The sequence below is a fragment of the Neofelis nebulosa genome, chromosome 3 (genome assembly GCF_028018385.1).
Source record: "Neofelis nebulosa isolate mNeoNeb1 chromosome 3, mNeoNeb1.pri, whole genome shotgun sequence".
Classification (NCBI taxonomy): domain Eukaryota; kingdom Metazoa; phylum Chordata; class Mammalia; order Carnivora; family Felidae; genus Neofelis; species Neofelis nebulosa.
Window position 1 is genome coordinate 205,623,361 of NC_080784.1, and position 16,468 is coordinate 205,639,828.

A 16,468-nucleotide genomic window follows, 5' to 3' on the forward strand; every position below is an offset into this window, starting at 1 on the left:
AAATACTATCGAACACAGTACTAATAAAGTCTGATGCTCGTCAGGAAAACAGAAAATATCTAAAATGTTACTTTTCTCCTTAAAAGCAGGCCATACAGAATGTTTCAGTGTCAGCACACATGAGGGTCACCAGGGATGCTTGTGATCATACAGACGTCAGGTCCCTCCCCAGCGCCTGACCCTGCAGGTGTGGGGAGAGGCCTGCGTGCCCCACTGGTGCAGCTGGTCTAGAGCACGTCGAGAACCACTGTCCTAAACCAGTCTTCACACAGAAGGGAGGGGAGAAGCGCCTGGGTGCAAGCGGGAGTGAGGAGGCCAGTGTGTGTGCTGGGGCTATGGAGGGACATGTGTGGCAGGCCGTCACAGGGCTGCAATGCTACTGAGGAGCCAGGCTCCTTGGCCAGATGACAGAACTTGTGCCCCACACAACTGGCAACGCCATGGGAGGGTCGTGTATGGCAGCCGTAAACCCACATTACTTCAGACACAGGCCCCAACATTTACCTTTTGAAATACTCCACTTCCCTCTCTGTCTCGTCCATGTCCACGCTGTCTAGGTCGATATCTTTAGGCAGAAAGACATCATCTGTTAAACGAAAGAAACAAGGCAAGTCAGATTACAAGAGAAGAAACCACGTGGCTTTACTCTACTTAATTTTAACAGCTTCGCAAACTGAAAATGTTCTCCAAGATGAGATTTTACAAACAGCTAAAAGAGGGCAGCTGTGTCCCATGTGCTTGTGGACATCCAGGTCCAACCTGGACATCGGGGAACTCACGTGGTTGCTGAGCAAAGCAGCTGTCGCTTCAGGTCCCACCAGAAGAGGCCCATCTGCTGACACCCAATCCCCAAGGGACGGGTCTTTAATTGACACATCTCCATGATGGGAGAGCCCTTCGGAAGACTCTTGGAAACCCAAGTGCTTGTGAGCCCAGAGGCTGCCCTAAGTCCCTACTGGGGGCAGGAGTGCACTAGTGAATAGAGAAGCTGCCCAGAGGGCAGCATGAAGGGGAGGAAAACGCTGTCCCTCACAGTTAGAGGGCACAATTGTACCCCGGTCCCAGACATCAACCTCTACAGGAAGATGGCTCTCCCAGACACTTGGTTTACATATGCAACATCCCACAAACATCATCAAAAACTTTTCAGGCTGGGGGCGCCTGGGTGGCGCAGTCGGTTAAGCGTCCGACTTCAGCCAGGTCACGATCTCGCGGTCCGTGAGTCCGAGCCCCGCGTCAGGCTCTGGGCTGATGGCTCGGAGCCTGGAGCCTGTTTCCGATTCTGTGTCTCCCTCTCTCTCTGCCCCTCCCCCGTTCATGCTCTGTCTCTCTCTGTCCCAAAAATAAATAAAAAATGTTGAAAAAAAAAAAATTAAAAAAAAAAAAAAAACAAAACAAAACTTTTCAGGCTGTTCCAATAAAAAAGCAAGGCTGCTTTTTCACTTTGCAGTTAAATCACCCAATTTGAAAACAGGATAGCAGGGAGGCTAATGATTTGGGATTATTCCATCTCCTGGAATCTCAGCCAGTTTGAGGGTTTCAACTTCTCGCTTCTGCTCTGCCCACCCCATCTGGTACCTGTGGGATGCCGGGCACTTCCTGGGCCCTGTCTGGGCCTCGCGCGGGACCATCAGTGCAGGCACAACAGCCAGCCCCATCAAAGAAGGGTGCAGAGTGTCTGCTTCCCTGCAGACTTGGGCATGGGGCAACTTTTTTTTTTTTAATTTTTTTTTTTTTTTTTCAACATTTTTTATTTTTTATTTTTGGGACAGAGAGAGACAGAGCATGAACGGGGGAGGGGCAGAGAGAGAGGGAGACACAGAATCGGAAACAGGCTCCAGGCTCCGAGCCATCAGCCCAGAGCCCGACGCGGGGCTCGAACTCACGGACCGTGAGATCGTGACCTGGCTGAAGTCGGACGCTTAACCGACTGCGCCACCCAGGCGCCCCGACTTTTTATAATCTTTAACAGACAGACACACCCTTCCCCCCATCACTGGGGCACTTCTACGGTAGCACAAGACATGGTTCCCCTGCGTCAGCAGCTAGTGCCACTGACGACCTCTGCCACCAGGCAGAGCGCCCTCACATCCGTGAGCTCACAGAAACGGCAGGGAAGAGCTTCCCTGCCGGGACCTGCGTGACCACAGCCCCTCCTGCACAGACAGCCCCCTGGCCCTGCCGGACCCAGGCCCTCCTACTCTCAGCCTTCCTCCTCCGCAACTCCCCCAATCCCTCCTTCCACCGGGATACCGACACCACCAAACCTCCACCCCTGCCCCAGACGGCTTTCCTGAGTTCCACGCTTATAAAGCTACCTCCCGCAAACACACGCCTTCGGGCGTCTGACCCCCAATACAGGCAACAGTGGGTCCCCGTACTCTGCTGCAAGCCTGCTCCTTTCCTGACAGGGGGCCTCCCATCCCCCCTTGCCCATACGGCACACTCTCCAGGTGCTGGGCAAGCGCTCTGTGAAAAGTCAGGGACTCCCCCATCTCCATCCACTGCCACTGCTTCAGTGCTGGCCTTCAGTAGCCGGCACGGTCATCCTCACAACACGCCCAGTCACAGCTGCCTGGCTTCCACGGCCCAGTCCATCCCTCCCCCAGCCACAAAGACTACTCTGACCAGGGCTCCGTCTGGACATCGGGAAGACCTCGCTCGTCTGGCTGCCGACTCAACTCGCTGATGCCCTGTTCAAGGCAACACCGACGTATGAGGAAGAGCAAGATGGGGCAGGAGTGTTTTTTTGTTTGTTAGTTTGTTTGTTTTGTTAAAGTAGGCTTCATGCCCAGTGCAGAGCCCAATAGGGGCTTGAACTCAGGACCCCGGAGGTCAAGACCTGAGCTGAGACCAAGAGTAGGAAGCTCAATCAACTGGGCCACCCAGGAGCCCCAGGGGTGTTTACAGATACAATGAAAGTGAAGTCTAAGGTAGGAACAATCTCTAATCAGTAGTCATTCCATTAACAGTTCTAGAAGAGGAATGACCACAAAAGCAGACAGAGCAGGTACATCTGCTAGGAAAGCTGCCTTAATAAAGCAATTTCTTTTTTTCCTTTAAAAAAAAAATGTTTATTTCATTTGAGAAAAATGTTTATTTCATTTGAGTGCAGCGCTCTCGCAAGCAGGGGGAGGGGCAGAGAGAGAGGAGAGAGAGAGAGAGAGAGAGAGAGAGAGAGAGAGAGAGAGAGACAGACTCTCAAGCTCCGGTTAATAGCACAGAGCCCGATGAGGGGCTTGATCTCCCAAACCATGAGATGGTGACCTGAGTCGAAATCAAGAGCTGAATGGTTAACCAACTGTGCCACCCAGGTATCCCAATAAAGCAAATTCCTTATATTCTTTTTTTCTGATTAGAACTAATAATCAGTATTGCACATCTTGGTATAAGGGAAAAAAGAGAACCATGACCAGCTTCAGTACCACAAAGGCATTTTTTACAACAAAGCTATATAATCAGAGTGGAAAGTATGACCCAAGTATTTCATATCCAGCCAGGCTGTCTGTTCATCATTAAGAGTGCAGGAAATGTTCTGCTTTGCCAAAGCTCAGAGAATTCTGTGCCCCTGACCCTTACCTGGGGACACGCGCCCAAGAGCAAGCTCCACCCAACCAGAAGAGGGCTGGGAAAACCTCAGAGGAGGACCAGCACAAGCACAGGACGTAATCAGCTGTGGACCTATGAGTACTGTGTGTCTGACACAGCGGAAATAATGCGGCTGAAACACGGGAAGAGAAGGGACTGCAAAATGGAAAGAATGGGATCGGCTCACAGACTGTTGCCCCAGCAATAAGTGGGTGTCAGAGCACTTCCCGTGGAGCCAGCAGTGGAAGGAAAGCAAGGACGGGGCACTAGACGTGCAAGTGTGGAGGAATGCACTCAGACAAGACTGCCAAGTGTCGTGAAAACCAATGATTTTTTACAAATAAAAGCTAAGGAAACACATCACATAGAAAAAGAAACAGTAAGTATAAAATACACAGAGTAATTATAAACTGTAATCAGAGCTGACACAAAGCACACAGTAATAACACATGGGAATGGGCTCAAACTCACCTGTAGATAAGAGTTTCCATTTGGCTCACAAAGCAAGACTCAGATTTGTGCTACCTAAAATCAGAGAATGAGCTAACACTAAGTGACTCAGAAAGGGGTTACCACAGAGGGGCCCCGCCAGGCGAATGGAGACAAAAAAAGGGCAACGATCACCATCTTAAATAAAGTAGAATCCAAGCCGAAAGCACAAAAACACAACAGAAGGATATTTTTCAGTACTAAAAACCACAATTCACTAAGAAGACATTACAGTTAGCTGTTATGGTCACATAATTATATATATAGTTATATAACATATATAGTTATTTATAGTGCACCAAATAACACCAACACCACCTTTATAAGGCAAAACTGCAAGAAATACAACATAGAAACTCATTAATAATAAATAAGAAAAGACAGGTCAAGAGCACAAAAAACAAGTATGGGATGCAGAAGACCTAACCCTTACTATAACTCATCGATACATGATGGGAGATACATATTCAATTTTCCCCATGATAACAGAAAAAATACACTTTTATCTGAAGTATATATGGAACAGTCACAAAAAAATACCCGTAAATTCCACAAAACAAAAATATTACAAACAACAAACTCTGATCACAATGCAGAAAACCTAGAAATTATTAAACATACAAAAACAATTCACCCACCCAGAAACCTAAAAGTCACCTATTACACTACTAGTGAATGAGGGATAAAAACAAAGAAATTACTGAATTTCTTAAAAACAAAAAACCAAAATGGAAACATTATCAGACTATGAAATATATTTAAAGGAATGATCAGAGAAAAATCTGAAGCACTTAATACTTTGATCAAGAAAAATGGTGGAATGAAAACAAATGAACTCAATTCCCAAATCAAAAAGTTGGGAAATAATCAAGAAAATAAAGGAAAGCACAGGAAGAAAATAAAGATAAAAAGCAGAAATTCATGAGGTATTAGAACAACAGTAAACCTATTTAATAAATCAAGAGGCTGGTTAAAAAAAAAAAAAAAAAAAGATAACAAAATAGACAAACTATTTTTTTTTTTATAAATAGGCTCCACACCCAACATGGGACTTGAACTCAACGACCCTGACTGAGATCAAGAGTCACATGCTCTACCAACTGAGCCAGCCAGGCGTCCCCAAAATAGACAAACTATTAACTAATGAATGAAACAGAATGGGAGAAAACATAAATAATGATGAGGAAAATAGCCATTGAAAATAAATTTTTAAAAATAAGGTACTTTGCACACATCTACGTAAATAAGTTGGAAAACCTAGCTGGAAAAATAATTTACTATGTGAATACAGTTTACTAAAATTAACCTCATTAGAAACAGCAATGCCAAATAAACTAATTTCCATTTCTATCTTTCTCAGAAAAGAGACAAAATTATCAAGGACCTAGCCCATAAAAAAGCACCAGGCCCAAAGGGCTGCATAGGAGTTTTTCTCTCAGAACTTGAAAGCTTTGATAGTCTCAATGCAGGGTGAATTGTTCTAGAACACTGAAAATGAAAAACAAACAAGAAACCCTAATTTTTTACATTTCTTTATGAAATATGATACTAGTAGCCAAAGCTAATACAGGAAGCAGGGGAAAAAAAAAAAAAGTTACAGACCTGTATCTCTTATCAATATTGGTATGAAAATGCTAACTAAAATCATAGCAAACAGAACCCAAAACTAAAGAATACAATACACTACAAGCAAATGGGCTTCATTCCAGGAATCCAAGCCTGCTTCAACATTAGGAAACCTAATAATATAATAGGTATAAGAAGAAAAATCATATTTATGTCCACAGATTCCAGAAAATCTTTCACCAAATTCAACACCCATTCCTGATTAAAAAAACCACTCCATAAAAGTAGGACTCATTGCATTATTTTCTCAAAATGATAAGATATATAAACCTTACCCTAAAGCCAGAATCTGACTTAATGTGGAAACACCAGACATTTCTGTTAAGATTGAGAATGATACAATCAAACCCTGGGAGGGTAAGACTTGGGAAAGTTGGAATAAAGCTTTCTCTATTTGTATATATACGATAGAACAGTTGGAGAACCCTAGAGAATCAACAATAACACTCAAACAATAAAATGATTCAGTAAGACAGAAGATATAAAGTTAATATACAAAAATCAATAGCTTTTGTGTACACAAACAACCACTCAGAGCAGCACTATCCAACAGAAATATGATGTGAGCCACAAATAAAATCTAAGATTTTCTGGTAGCCACAATAACAAAATTTAAAATAGGTAAAATTAATTTTAGTAACATACATTTCGTTCAATTAAAATATAGCCAAAAGACGATCATTTCCACCTGTCATCAGTACAGAAATTACATTGTTGTATTTTGTATTTATATTCATTCTTTTCATACAAGGCTTTCAAGATCCACTGTATGTTTGCACTACAACACCCTCCACTTGGAACAGCCACATTCCCCGTGCTCAGTGGTGACATGTGACTAGTGGCTAATGCACATAAAGCGCACAGCGAGAAGACATCACGGTGAGGAGTCCCACAATGACATTGCAAACGAGGAAGATCGAATATGTAGTGAGCAAGAAACTCAATAAGAAATGTGGACAATCTACGAGAGAAATTTCAGAACATTCCTAAAAGCCACAAAAGTGGACTTGAACGAGTGGAGAAACACTCCTACATCTGGAAAGGGCAGTCAATTCAGAGAGGCATCAATTCTCCCCTAAACTAATGAATAAATTTAATGCAACTCCAATAAAGATACCAACGAAGCTTTTTTTATGGCCCCAGCACGCGGACACTGAAGTCCACATGGAAGCACAGAGAGGAATAAACAGCCAGGACAATGCTGGAAAACACCTGTGAGGAGAGGCCTCACTGAAACACACAGGGCTCCCCAAATAACTAACTCAGTGTGGCAACAGCACACGACAAAGCAAAGTGGAAAAGAACAGAAATTCCAGAGTAGAAATTTAGTGTGGAGCAAAGGAGATGTCCTGAATCACTGGGGCAGGATGAATTTTTTTTTTTTTTTTTTAACTTAAAAAAAAAAAAAAAATTTAATGTTTATTTTTGAGAGACAGAGAGTGAGAGGGGGAGGGGCAGAGAGAGAGGGAGACACAGAATCCGAAGCAGCCTCCAGGCTCCGAGCTGTCAGCACAGAGCCCGACGTGGGGCTCGAACCCACAAACCGTGAGATCATGACCTGAGCCAAAGTCGGATGTTTAACCGCCTGAGCCACCAGGCACCCCAGGACGAATTTTTAATGCCTGATGCTGGGCCAGCAGGCTAACCATTTAAAGAAAGAGCATATACTGGACCCAAGCCTCACAGGATACACAAGAACAAACTCCAATGTACCAGGCACTACATGAAAAAGGCGGAACCACACAAATGCTACAAGACACAGGCACACTCCTCTTCCACCTTTGTGCTAGAGGGACGCTTTCTGACTGTTATTTAAAATCCAGAGGCAACAGGAGATCAACGAACTGACTACATAAAAGTGACAGAGAACACTTCCGCAAGGCTGAAGACAACCTGTGAACTGGGAGCACGTACATATCTGCAGTATGTAACACGTTAAAAGGCTAGTATCTCTAATGTGAAAAACTCTTAAACGTGGAAACAAGAAGACGGAAAACCTAATTATAAAGTGAGAAAAAAATATAAGAATAGAAAATTCACAAAAAAGAGACAAACCGCTCTTAAAAACATGACCTCACCGTAATTAGAGAAAAATGGAAATGCAAACCACACTGAGGACCCTCTCAATGCTCCGTCTTCAGGAGTTAAGGCCTATATAATTAGGTCACGGTATTGTACTAGTGTTAATTTCTTAATTTTGATAACTGTGTTGTGGTTTTGTGAGAGAGTATCCTTGTTTCGAGGAAATACACAGTGAAGTATTTAAAGGTAAAAGGGCTTCATGTTTGAAATTTCTCTCCTTTGCTTCACAAAAACAGAAGAGGGAAAAAGACAGACAAAGCCAATGTGGTAACACACTGATTTTGGGGAATCAGAGTATAGGGGAATTCTGTCCGTCTATAATTATTTCAAACTAACAAAAGCAAACAATGGCCACTGTCTCTCACTGCAGTGACAAAGCCACAAGAAGCACAAGCCAGGAGGGACAAGGTAGCACCCTGGACAGGGGGCACCAGCCACACTCCCCCCCCCCCCCCCCCCCCCCGCCCCATATTTACCGATTGAGCTGCTGACTCTGTCTCCTTTCTTCTTCCGGTTCTTCTTGCTCTTGCCCTTGGGCTGAGGAGAGTCTGCGGGCACCAGCTTGCTGTCCTGAGGGTGCTCGCTGGGGGAGGCAGGCTCCTGGGGGGCCAGATTCAACCTTTCTTCCTTGACGTGGTTCAGCTGCTTTTTGTTATTGTTGTTACTGTTGACTTTCCTCTCCTCTCTTTTCTGCTCTGCCAGGGAAGCGAGGTCCAGGACTTTTGCCTTCGACTCAGTCTGGGGCCGGGGTCTGGGCTGGCTCTCGGAGGCCTTGGGGGGCTCGGCCGGCCTTCTCGCCGGCTCGCTGCTGGCCTTACTGGTCTGCTTGAGCTTTTGCTTGCCACTCCCCTCCTTGTGCTGATGCATGATGTCAAGGAGAAAAGACAGCGGCTCCTGCTGCTTCCCGCTGACCTCCTTCGGGAGGAGGAGCTTGGAGTCTCTGGCGTCCATGGGGTCGGCGGCATCGCCGTCGGCCCCCGGCCCCGGCCCCGGCTCTGAGTGGTCCCCGTGTCTGGAAGGGGAGTGGGGTGAGGTCTCTGGTTCTTCCATTTGCTCTAGTGAGCCATTGTGCATGTTTTCAGAGTTAGGTACAGACTCTGCTGCTGCCTGGAAGTTTCTAGCAAGGATGTCCAACTTGGGACAGTCTTTGCTTGGCCTCTCCTTCTTCTTCTTTTTCACAGCCCTCAGCTTCTGAAGCTCCTGAAGCCGCTGAAACTCCTCCTCCTCCTCCTGCCGCCGCTGCTCCTCCCGGAGGTGCAGGTGCTCCCGGGCCCGGGCCTCTGCTTCCAGGCGCGCCTTCTCTTCCAGCTGCCGTGGGGAAAGAGGCAACTTAAGACAACAGCAAGTGTTCTAAACATGAAGACGCACAGAAAACAATTAACTTTAAAACGAATTTATATAATAAGAACATAAACTCCGAAAGGGGATATATAATAAGCCCAAAGCTTAAAACACACTCACCCCAAATTACTTTACTCTCTGGAATCATGAGATTTAATCTTTCTACCCAGGTATATACACTCATTACTTTACTGGAGGCGGTGGTGGTGGCGGGGGCCACTTAGCAAACAATTCCTTACGGCCTCTGAGCTTGTGGCTGGGCACTTCTATGAAACAGGTCAAGGCAGCTGCGGTGCCCCTGCCCTGTGCCGGCCTCCCGCTGGAGCGTGACGTCTGGATGAGAACCAGCCGCGCACACCGATCACCTGGCGGTTTAACGGCCGTGCCCCTGCCACCACAGCTGGGCAAGTGCGCCTCTGCGGGCGAGGCCGGTGGATCCACATGTCAGAAGTGCGCGCTGCCCTGAAAAACCTGCGACTCCTTTTTCCCACCCTAGCAGATCAACAAAGGCCTCAACATATTTTCACCAGGGTCACAGAGCCAATGGCATGCTAATATATTCCACGTCACACGGCAAACAGACGTTGGCTATTTCTGCCCTCCAGCGTGGCGTCACGTTAATATTCATGCCTGGCGAAGACCGTGCTTCACTGGCGAGACACAGTCCAGGAGCCTCGCCACAAACTCTTCCTTCTGCTCTGACAACAAACAGAAGCCGTGAAGAGCGAGAGGCGGGGCTCTCTGCATCCCTGGGCTCCAGGAACAAACTTTGGCAAACACATCTGCATTTAGAAGTCCTTCCGGGTTTACATGATTTTTCACAACATCTCAGTAGGCAATATTTTTAAGAGACAATTTACTTGTAATTGTGAAAAACTTAAACATAAAATCATGTTAAAAATTTGATGACAGATTTTTAAAAAAAACTTAATTGGACAATTCAGGTAAAACTTATTTAAAATCCTGGTTCCACCTGTTAAAAGAGAAGCCTTGGAGATGGCAAGCAGCCACAGGCAGCTCCCCGAGTGGCCCCTGTGGGTGCTACTTTGGACAGGTATCCCAGCGTCTAGGAGCAGGGCGCCCCCCCCACAGCAGGTCGGGGGGTAAATCGGCCACAAGACAGAATCTATAGGGAACTCAAAACCAGGTACACGGTGCCTTCAACAACCAGCCCGTCAGCCAGACGCAAAGCAGATCTGCGAGCCGCTCTGGAAGACGGGGTGCTGGGTACAGAGCACACGGGATGAGTGGGCCCTGGTGGAACACTCCTGGTGGGGAATATGTCTCACTGCCCCGCCCTAGTGGGGCTCGGCAGACCCCGGGCTCCTCGGGTGCAGAGCAGGCTTCTCCTCAGAGCTTGCCCTCAACTCCACCTCGCCTGGGGCCGTGGAGCCCAACAGGGCTCCTGCTGGGTGGCCCACTTTGACACACTTGGGGAATGTTTCTACTCTGTCTCTGTGGGACCTCGCAGGTGCCTCGCCTCTTCCCGAAGCCGCCACCCCTCCTGCTGTCAGAGCCTGCGCCCTTCCAGGTTCCCTCTGCACAGCCCGGATCCATCTGCCACGGTCTGCCTCTGTAGGAGGCCGGAACCAGGATGGCCTTGGCATGGCCCTGGCCCCAGGGCGCTGAGGCACACAGAAGGGCAGACGCGGCCCGTGCCCTCACTTGCAGCACTAAGAGGAAGTGCTAGCGGACAGTCTCTGCACGTTGTGTCCTCCGCTGGCCCAACCCGTCTAGTCACGGCAGACACTTGCTTTCGCGACAGCCCATGCACACGCCCTGCAGTGAGGTGCCCAGGGCTGCCCGCGACGGCCCTTCATCCCACTCTTCCACCCGGGGCTCCGATGCCACGTGCCTGCCCTCTTCCGGGATGGCTCTGCCTGATCGTCCTCTGCCAGCTGGGGGACGAGGAGCGAGGGGACGGGAGGAGCCCTCGGACTAGGCCCCAAGGATGTCGCTGTGCCAAGAGCCCTGTCCCAGCCGCATGTCGAAGTAACTTCTTTCCCCGCAGTCCCCCAAAGCCCACCGCAAACTCCCTTTGACTCCCAGCCAGGGGCTCCTTCCTCAACCTCCCTGGGAAGGAAGGCTCTTCCACGGACAGAGGTCGTGGGTCTGCTGCGGCGCCCCCGCTGGGCATAGGGACCCAAAGGCCTGCTTTAGATCCACTGACAAACCTGTGACTTTAAAAAGGGGAAGCTGTGTCCTGAAAATACAACACAGGGCTTCTGCCCGGCTCCTGCCACAGACACAGAGACGGTCCGGGGCCCTCGTGGCAGCATGGTGGGCATGGGGCCCCGAGGCCCGCCCGCCGCCCCCGGCAGCACCTTGTGGCGCGCTCACCTTTCTCTGCTTGTGCCTGGCTCGCTTGGCGGCTCGGGTGCTGCTCACTGGCTTGGGCTCAGAGCTGTTTATGAACCGCAGAAGGTCCTCCACCCTGCGATGGTCAACCACACCCTCCCTCTCAGAGAGCTGGTCCGCTTTCTTAGGCTGTTCCTCTTTCCTCTTGGTCAGCCGCAAACGAAGCTTCTCCCTCATTTCTGCATAATTCCTACTTGTTGGTGCAGCCGGAGGCTAAGGCAATTAAATGAGAACATAACTCAATTAAGCTTCATGTTTTCATGACTCTGAATACTGCCAATTCCAGCACATATCCCTAAAAGTAAACTTTTCCTTATTTGTCAGGTAATGAGCGTTCATTGTGAAAAATAAGATAAACAAATGGTGGCAAAAAGGAAAACCTACCACAGTTACCCCAAGACCAGTTCTAGCACAGACCCTGTCAACCTTCACATGTTCATGAAAAATACGGTAATGGAGGACCAACTATGTACACAACCAGGTATTTTTAAACTGAAAAAGGAAAAAGAACCCACATGTACGGGTTAATGTGCTTCTTACAGAATACAGTGATTATCTTTTCAAGTCAATAGTGTTTATACAATCTCTTCATCCATTTGTAGTTTCTTGTGTAGCATCAAAAGGAAAAAAGAAAACTGCCCTCAATCCCACTGCCAAAATTTCTTCCTGACACTAAACACACGTGTGCCCACTGAGCAAATGCAGACAGAACAAAAGTGGAAAAAGAGCAAAATACCAGTCGCTGCTTTTCCTCCCAGCCCCCCCAAGGCACCACGGCTGACGTCTGCTTGTACAGACAGACCCTTCTGGAAGGAGGTGTACGTGTGTATGTGCATCAACATCCCCTGTATCCCGGCAACAGGAATCCCACGTGCACACTGCGCACAGCGAGCGCCCCCACCACACGGCTGTGCACAGCCCAGACCCAACGGTTCCACGGCCAGCTGCTCAGTAGGCCCCTAGCCCATCGGTTGTTTTAAAACTCACAAACAAATGCAAACATGCAGTAATCCTTAGAGCTACATCTCTGGGCAGGTATCCTCGTCACCTCCTTAGGGTGAGGACAACCTACAGGGTGAGCCACGACTCCGGACCATCCCTCGGTTCTCCTCACACTGCACCTGGGGCTCTACACACAGTGTGGCCGTGACGCGCCACTGCCCCAGGATGTGCCGGCCCCCCAGGAACTCGCCCCCGGGGACACTTACCCCGCCGTGCCCGAAGAACTCACAGTAGCAGCAGTCACAGTACTTGCCCTCCTTCTGGTTGGTGGAGGTCGAGGTGCTAGAGCTGTGCTCGGAGCAGCTGTCCTCGTCAGCACTCTCGTCCCCGTCGTCTTGCTGCGGGTCATACACGCCGTTCTCACAGCGGTGCCCCTCGCAGTCGGGGTCACTGTGAAACCACACATAGGCGGTTACCAGCCGCCAGCTGTATGGGGAGCAGGGTGCTGCCCCGACACCAGGGGCCACACAGGAAAGGTGGTGTGGGCAGGCACATAATCTTGGAGGGCACACTCAGTCTCTTTCTGCACTGTCCCTCCTGCCGCCGCGTCATGGGGCGGAGGGTGGAGGTTGTGTGGGGATGGCTTCACACAGGCAAATTCAAACACAACACAAATCATCTTTTTATTTTTTTTAAGTAGGCTCCCTGCCCAGCGCAGAGCCCAACTTGGGGCTTGAACTCACCACCCTGAGATCAAGACCCAAACTGAGATCAAGAGTCAGACGCTCAATTGACTGAGCCACCTAGGTGCTCCCCAAATCATCTTTTTTTTTTTTTTTTTTAAACTGTTGTTTGGGGCGCCTGGGTGGGTCAGTCGGTTGCGCATCTGACTTCGGCTCAGGTCATGATCTCGCAGTCTGTGAGTTCGAGCCCCACATCAGGCTCTGTGCTGACATCTCAGAGCCTGGAACCTGCTTCGGATTCTGTGTCTCCCTCTCCTTCTGCTCCCCCTCCCCCCGCCCCCTTCTCTCAAAAAATAAACATTAAAACTGGGGCGCCTGGGTGGCGCAGTCGGTTAAGTGGCCGACTTCAACCAGGTCACGATCTCGCGTCTGTGAGTTCGAGCCCCGCGTCGGGCTCTGTGCTGACAGCTCGGAGCCTGGAGCCTGTTTCCGATTCTGTGTCTCCCTCTCTCTCTGCCCCTCCCCCGTTCATGCTTTGTGTCTCTCTGTCCCAAAAATAAATAAAAAAAAACATTGAAAAAAAAAAATTTTGAAAAAAAAAAAATAAATAAACATTAAAACAAATTTTTTTTTTTTTTTTTAAAGCTGTTGTATCATTCTTCACTGAATGTATAACAACTTAAAAAGCACCCAGGTCCCCCCGACCCCTCTCCCCCGTGAAGCAGCTGGTGGCTGGATGGTGGTCTGCACACCGATCCCTGGTGGCCCCAGCTCTGAGGACTACAGATGCGACCAGTGTCCTCCCCTCGTCCCACGGCCTCTGCTGGGCACGCCCCTGTCCATCTTTCCCTGGCCATTCAGCCGCACGTGCCCAGGAACAGATCGCCGGGGCGGGCCCCAGGCTCACCTGCAGACGCTGGGGGGGGCGCTGAGGGAGCCGTCTGTGGTGGGGGGCGGGGGGGCTCCGGGGGCAGGACAGAAGCTCTTGCGCGTGTCCACAAACCCGGGGGACGTGGCCGCGGTGCTGGGGAAGGACGGGGCTGCGAGACTTGCGAGGTGAGGCGAGGAGGTGGGGGCGAGGGCGGCAGGGGCGAGGGCGGGGAGCGGCGCCAGGCCCGTGGGGCTGTTCCTCGGGGCGGCCGGCACCGCGTGTCTGTGGTCCTCCTTGCTGACGCCGTGGAACACCTCGCCTGCGTGTGGAGATGCAGAAGGGTCATGGAGGACGCTGCACTAGGTCAGTTTCTGTTCGCTAAACCTTTTCTCAACCTTTTCGTGTGGAGATATTCGAAGCTCTATAGAGACTGTGAAGGCACAGTTACGAAGACGACCCACATACCCCTCACCTGGATTCACCACACTGAACATGTTGTCACACGTGTGGGTGTTGAGCCACACACTTTTTTGGCTTGACACGTGGAGCCTGCGTGCACCCTAAACACGTCAGCACAAACCCTGGAGGACAGGACACTTCGCTGTGTGACCACATCAAAGATACGCCGTCCATGTGACATTCTCATCCCGTCCCCCATGTCCCCCACCCAGCCTTTGTAGCTTTCCCCCAACCCAGCCCCTTGTCAACTTTTCTCCTCCTGCAACACTGCATTTTCTGAGTTGAGGACAGCTGCCCACCAGCATGGGCTTACGGTGTCACGTCAGAGCTAGCAGACATGCTCCAGGCATGACGGATCCTTCCTGCGTGATCGCACAAGAGGCCCCTAGCATCAGTCCGTGCCCTGACGGGGAGGTCACCTCTGACCAGTGTGCAGGGGTGGTCTGCCGGATTCCTCCAGCGAGGGGCACTTGACATTCCCTTCGTGATCTGCCAGTCACCTGTGGCTGCTGCTCCCGGACGGTGGGGATACTGCATTCTCCAGGCGAATACCCGCTGTTTGTCATGACCACCGAGGGTGCTCACCTGGACTGACAGTCACCCTGAAGGCCGCACGGCGGCATTCTCTGTCATGTCTATCATGGAGCAGCGGTGAGTGTCTGTCAAAGAGCTGCCTCGCCCTCCTCCCTTCTCTGAACACCCGATGACTCCTGACTGTACGTGCTATAATCTATCCTATTATTCTTTCTGATGCCAGCGAGGGCCCTGGGAGCCAGCTCCTACGTGCCTCTGACCTCTGCTTCCAGCTCCCCTCTGCTTGTGCTCACACCACAGCGTGGAGCCATCTGAGCAGCACGGGGGCTGGGCCGCAGCCCGGCCCGCAGCCCCATCAACGCCCTCTCCACCAGGCTTCTGCTTTTAAAGGACAAATTCCTTCTCATGCTCAGAAAGCAGTGACCCCTTCCTCTCTCACAACTACAGGAACAGAAGAGAAAGGCAAGACAGCGTGGCAAGGCCCCGGAGGAAGTTGGTGGGGCAGCAACACGCGAATCAGACTCGCAGGGAAGTGCCCTCTGCTTGCCAGCACTTTCCAGGGCTACCACCACACCTGGGCCTCTGGCCATGCCAAGGAAAAGGCAATTACAGAGGCGCTGGGCAGGCCTTACCTAGGGAGGGAGGCCTCTTGGATGACACTTTGAACTGGCTGTTGCTTGACTGCACGGTGGTGGCCGTGCAGGATACGGAGGAGGTGGCGGACGACGTGGCCATCACGACTTTGTTCGCCTCCAGGAAGGCGTCTTGGAAATTGTATAAGCACTTCTGTTTGGCGGCACTTTTTTTCTCCTTGCTCTCCGACATGGTGGGCGCCTCGTCGCTGGGCGGAGGCGGGAGGGCTTCGGGTCTGGGTTCGGACAGCGCTGGCCCTAGCATGTCACCCCCTTCAGAGAAGAATGCGAGAATTAAGGCTCCTGAGGAACACATAACCAACACCTACGGGACGTCTGCCAACAGAACTCCTAGCACTGGGGCCGCTACAGAGGCTGGGGTCACACGGGGTGATGCTAGACAACGAGTTTTCATCTAGGAAAAAACGTATTGAGCACCTACTATGTGCCAATTCCTGTGCTAGGTGCTTTCCCAAAGCGGTTTTACTTAATGTCTTAAAGCTACGTTCTGAGCTTGGTGCTAGCATTCCCATCCTAAAGATAGAGAAACTGAGGCTCAGAGAGGCTAAGCAACTTGCCCAAGGTCACACAGCTAGAAATCCTTTCCAAGCACGGATGTCAAGTCTAGCGTGCTTTTCTGAGCACATGCGGGGGGCTGGGCGTGGGGCCACCAAGGGCTCTAACCACGTGAAGACAGAGCTAAGGGTGCAGCCAGCCCCTCTTCGGGTGCACCTTTCCCTACAACTGGAGTAACAGCTGCGGCTCAGCAGCTGAGCGCTGGGAGGAGGGAGCTGAGAGGGGACAGGCCCCATGTAGGGTCAATATCAATACAGAAACAGAGAAAAGGAACGTTAAGTCACGGC

At 50.1% G+C, this 16,468-nt stretch overlaps 1 protein-coding gene across 11 annotated transcripts in view; it reads right to left on the minus strand.

The window, feature by feature from the left end:
• The window catches only part of FAM193A (family with sequence similarity 193 member A), a 165,602-nt gene that overhangs the window by 11,535 nt on the left and 137,599 nt on the right, over nt 1-16,468 (minus strand). For all 11 annotated transcript variants that reach the window (XR_009258691.1, XR_009258694.1, XR_009258693.1 and 8 more), the window contains exons 15-20: nt 15,606-15,878; nt 14,017-14,299; nt 12,693-12,876; nt 11,467-11,697; nt 8,262-9,093; nt 505-586 (exon numbers count right to left, since the gene is read on the minus strand). Coding sequence is in view for 6 of the 11 variants with exons in the window: in XM_058719610.1 (XP_058575593.1) it covers nt 505-586; nt 8,262-9,093; nt 11,467-11,697; nt 12,693-12,876; nt 14,017-14,299; nt 15,606-15,878 (1,885 nt within the window). In the remaining 5 variants the exon portion in view is untranslated. The remainder of the gene's footprint in view (nt 1-504; nt 587-8,261; nt 9,094-11,466; nt 11,698-12,692; nt 12,877-14,016; nt 14,300-15,605; nt 15,879-16,468) is intronic.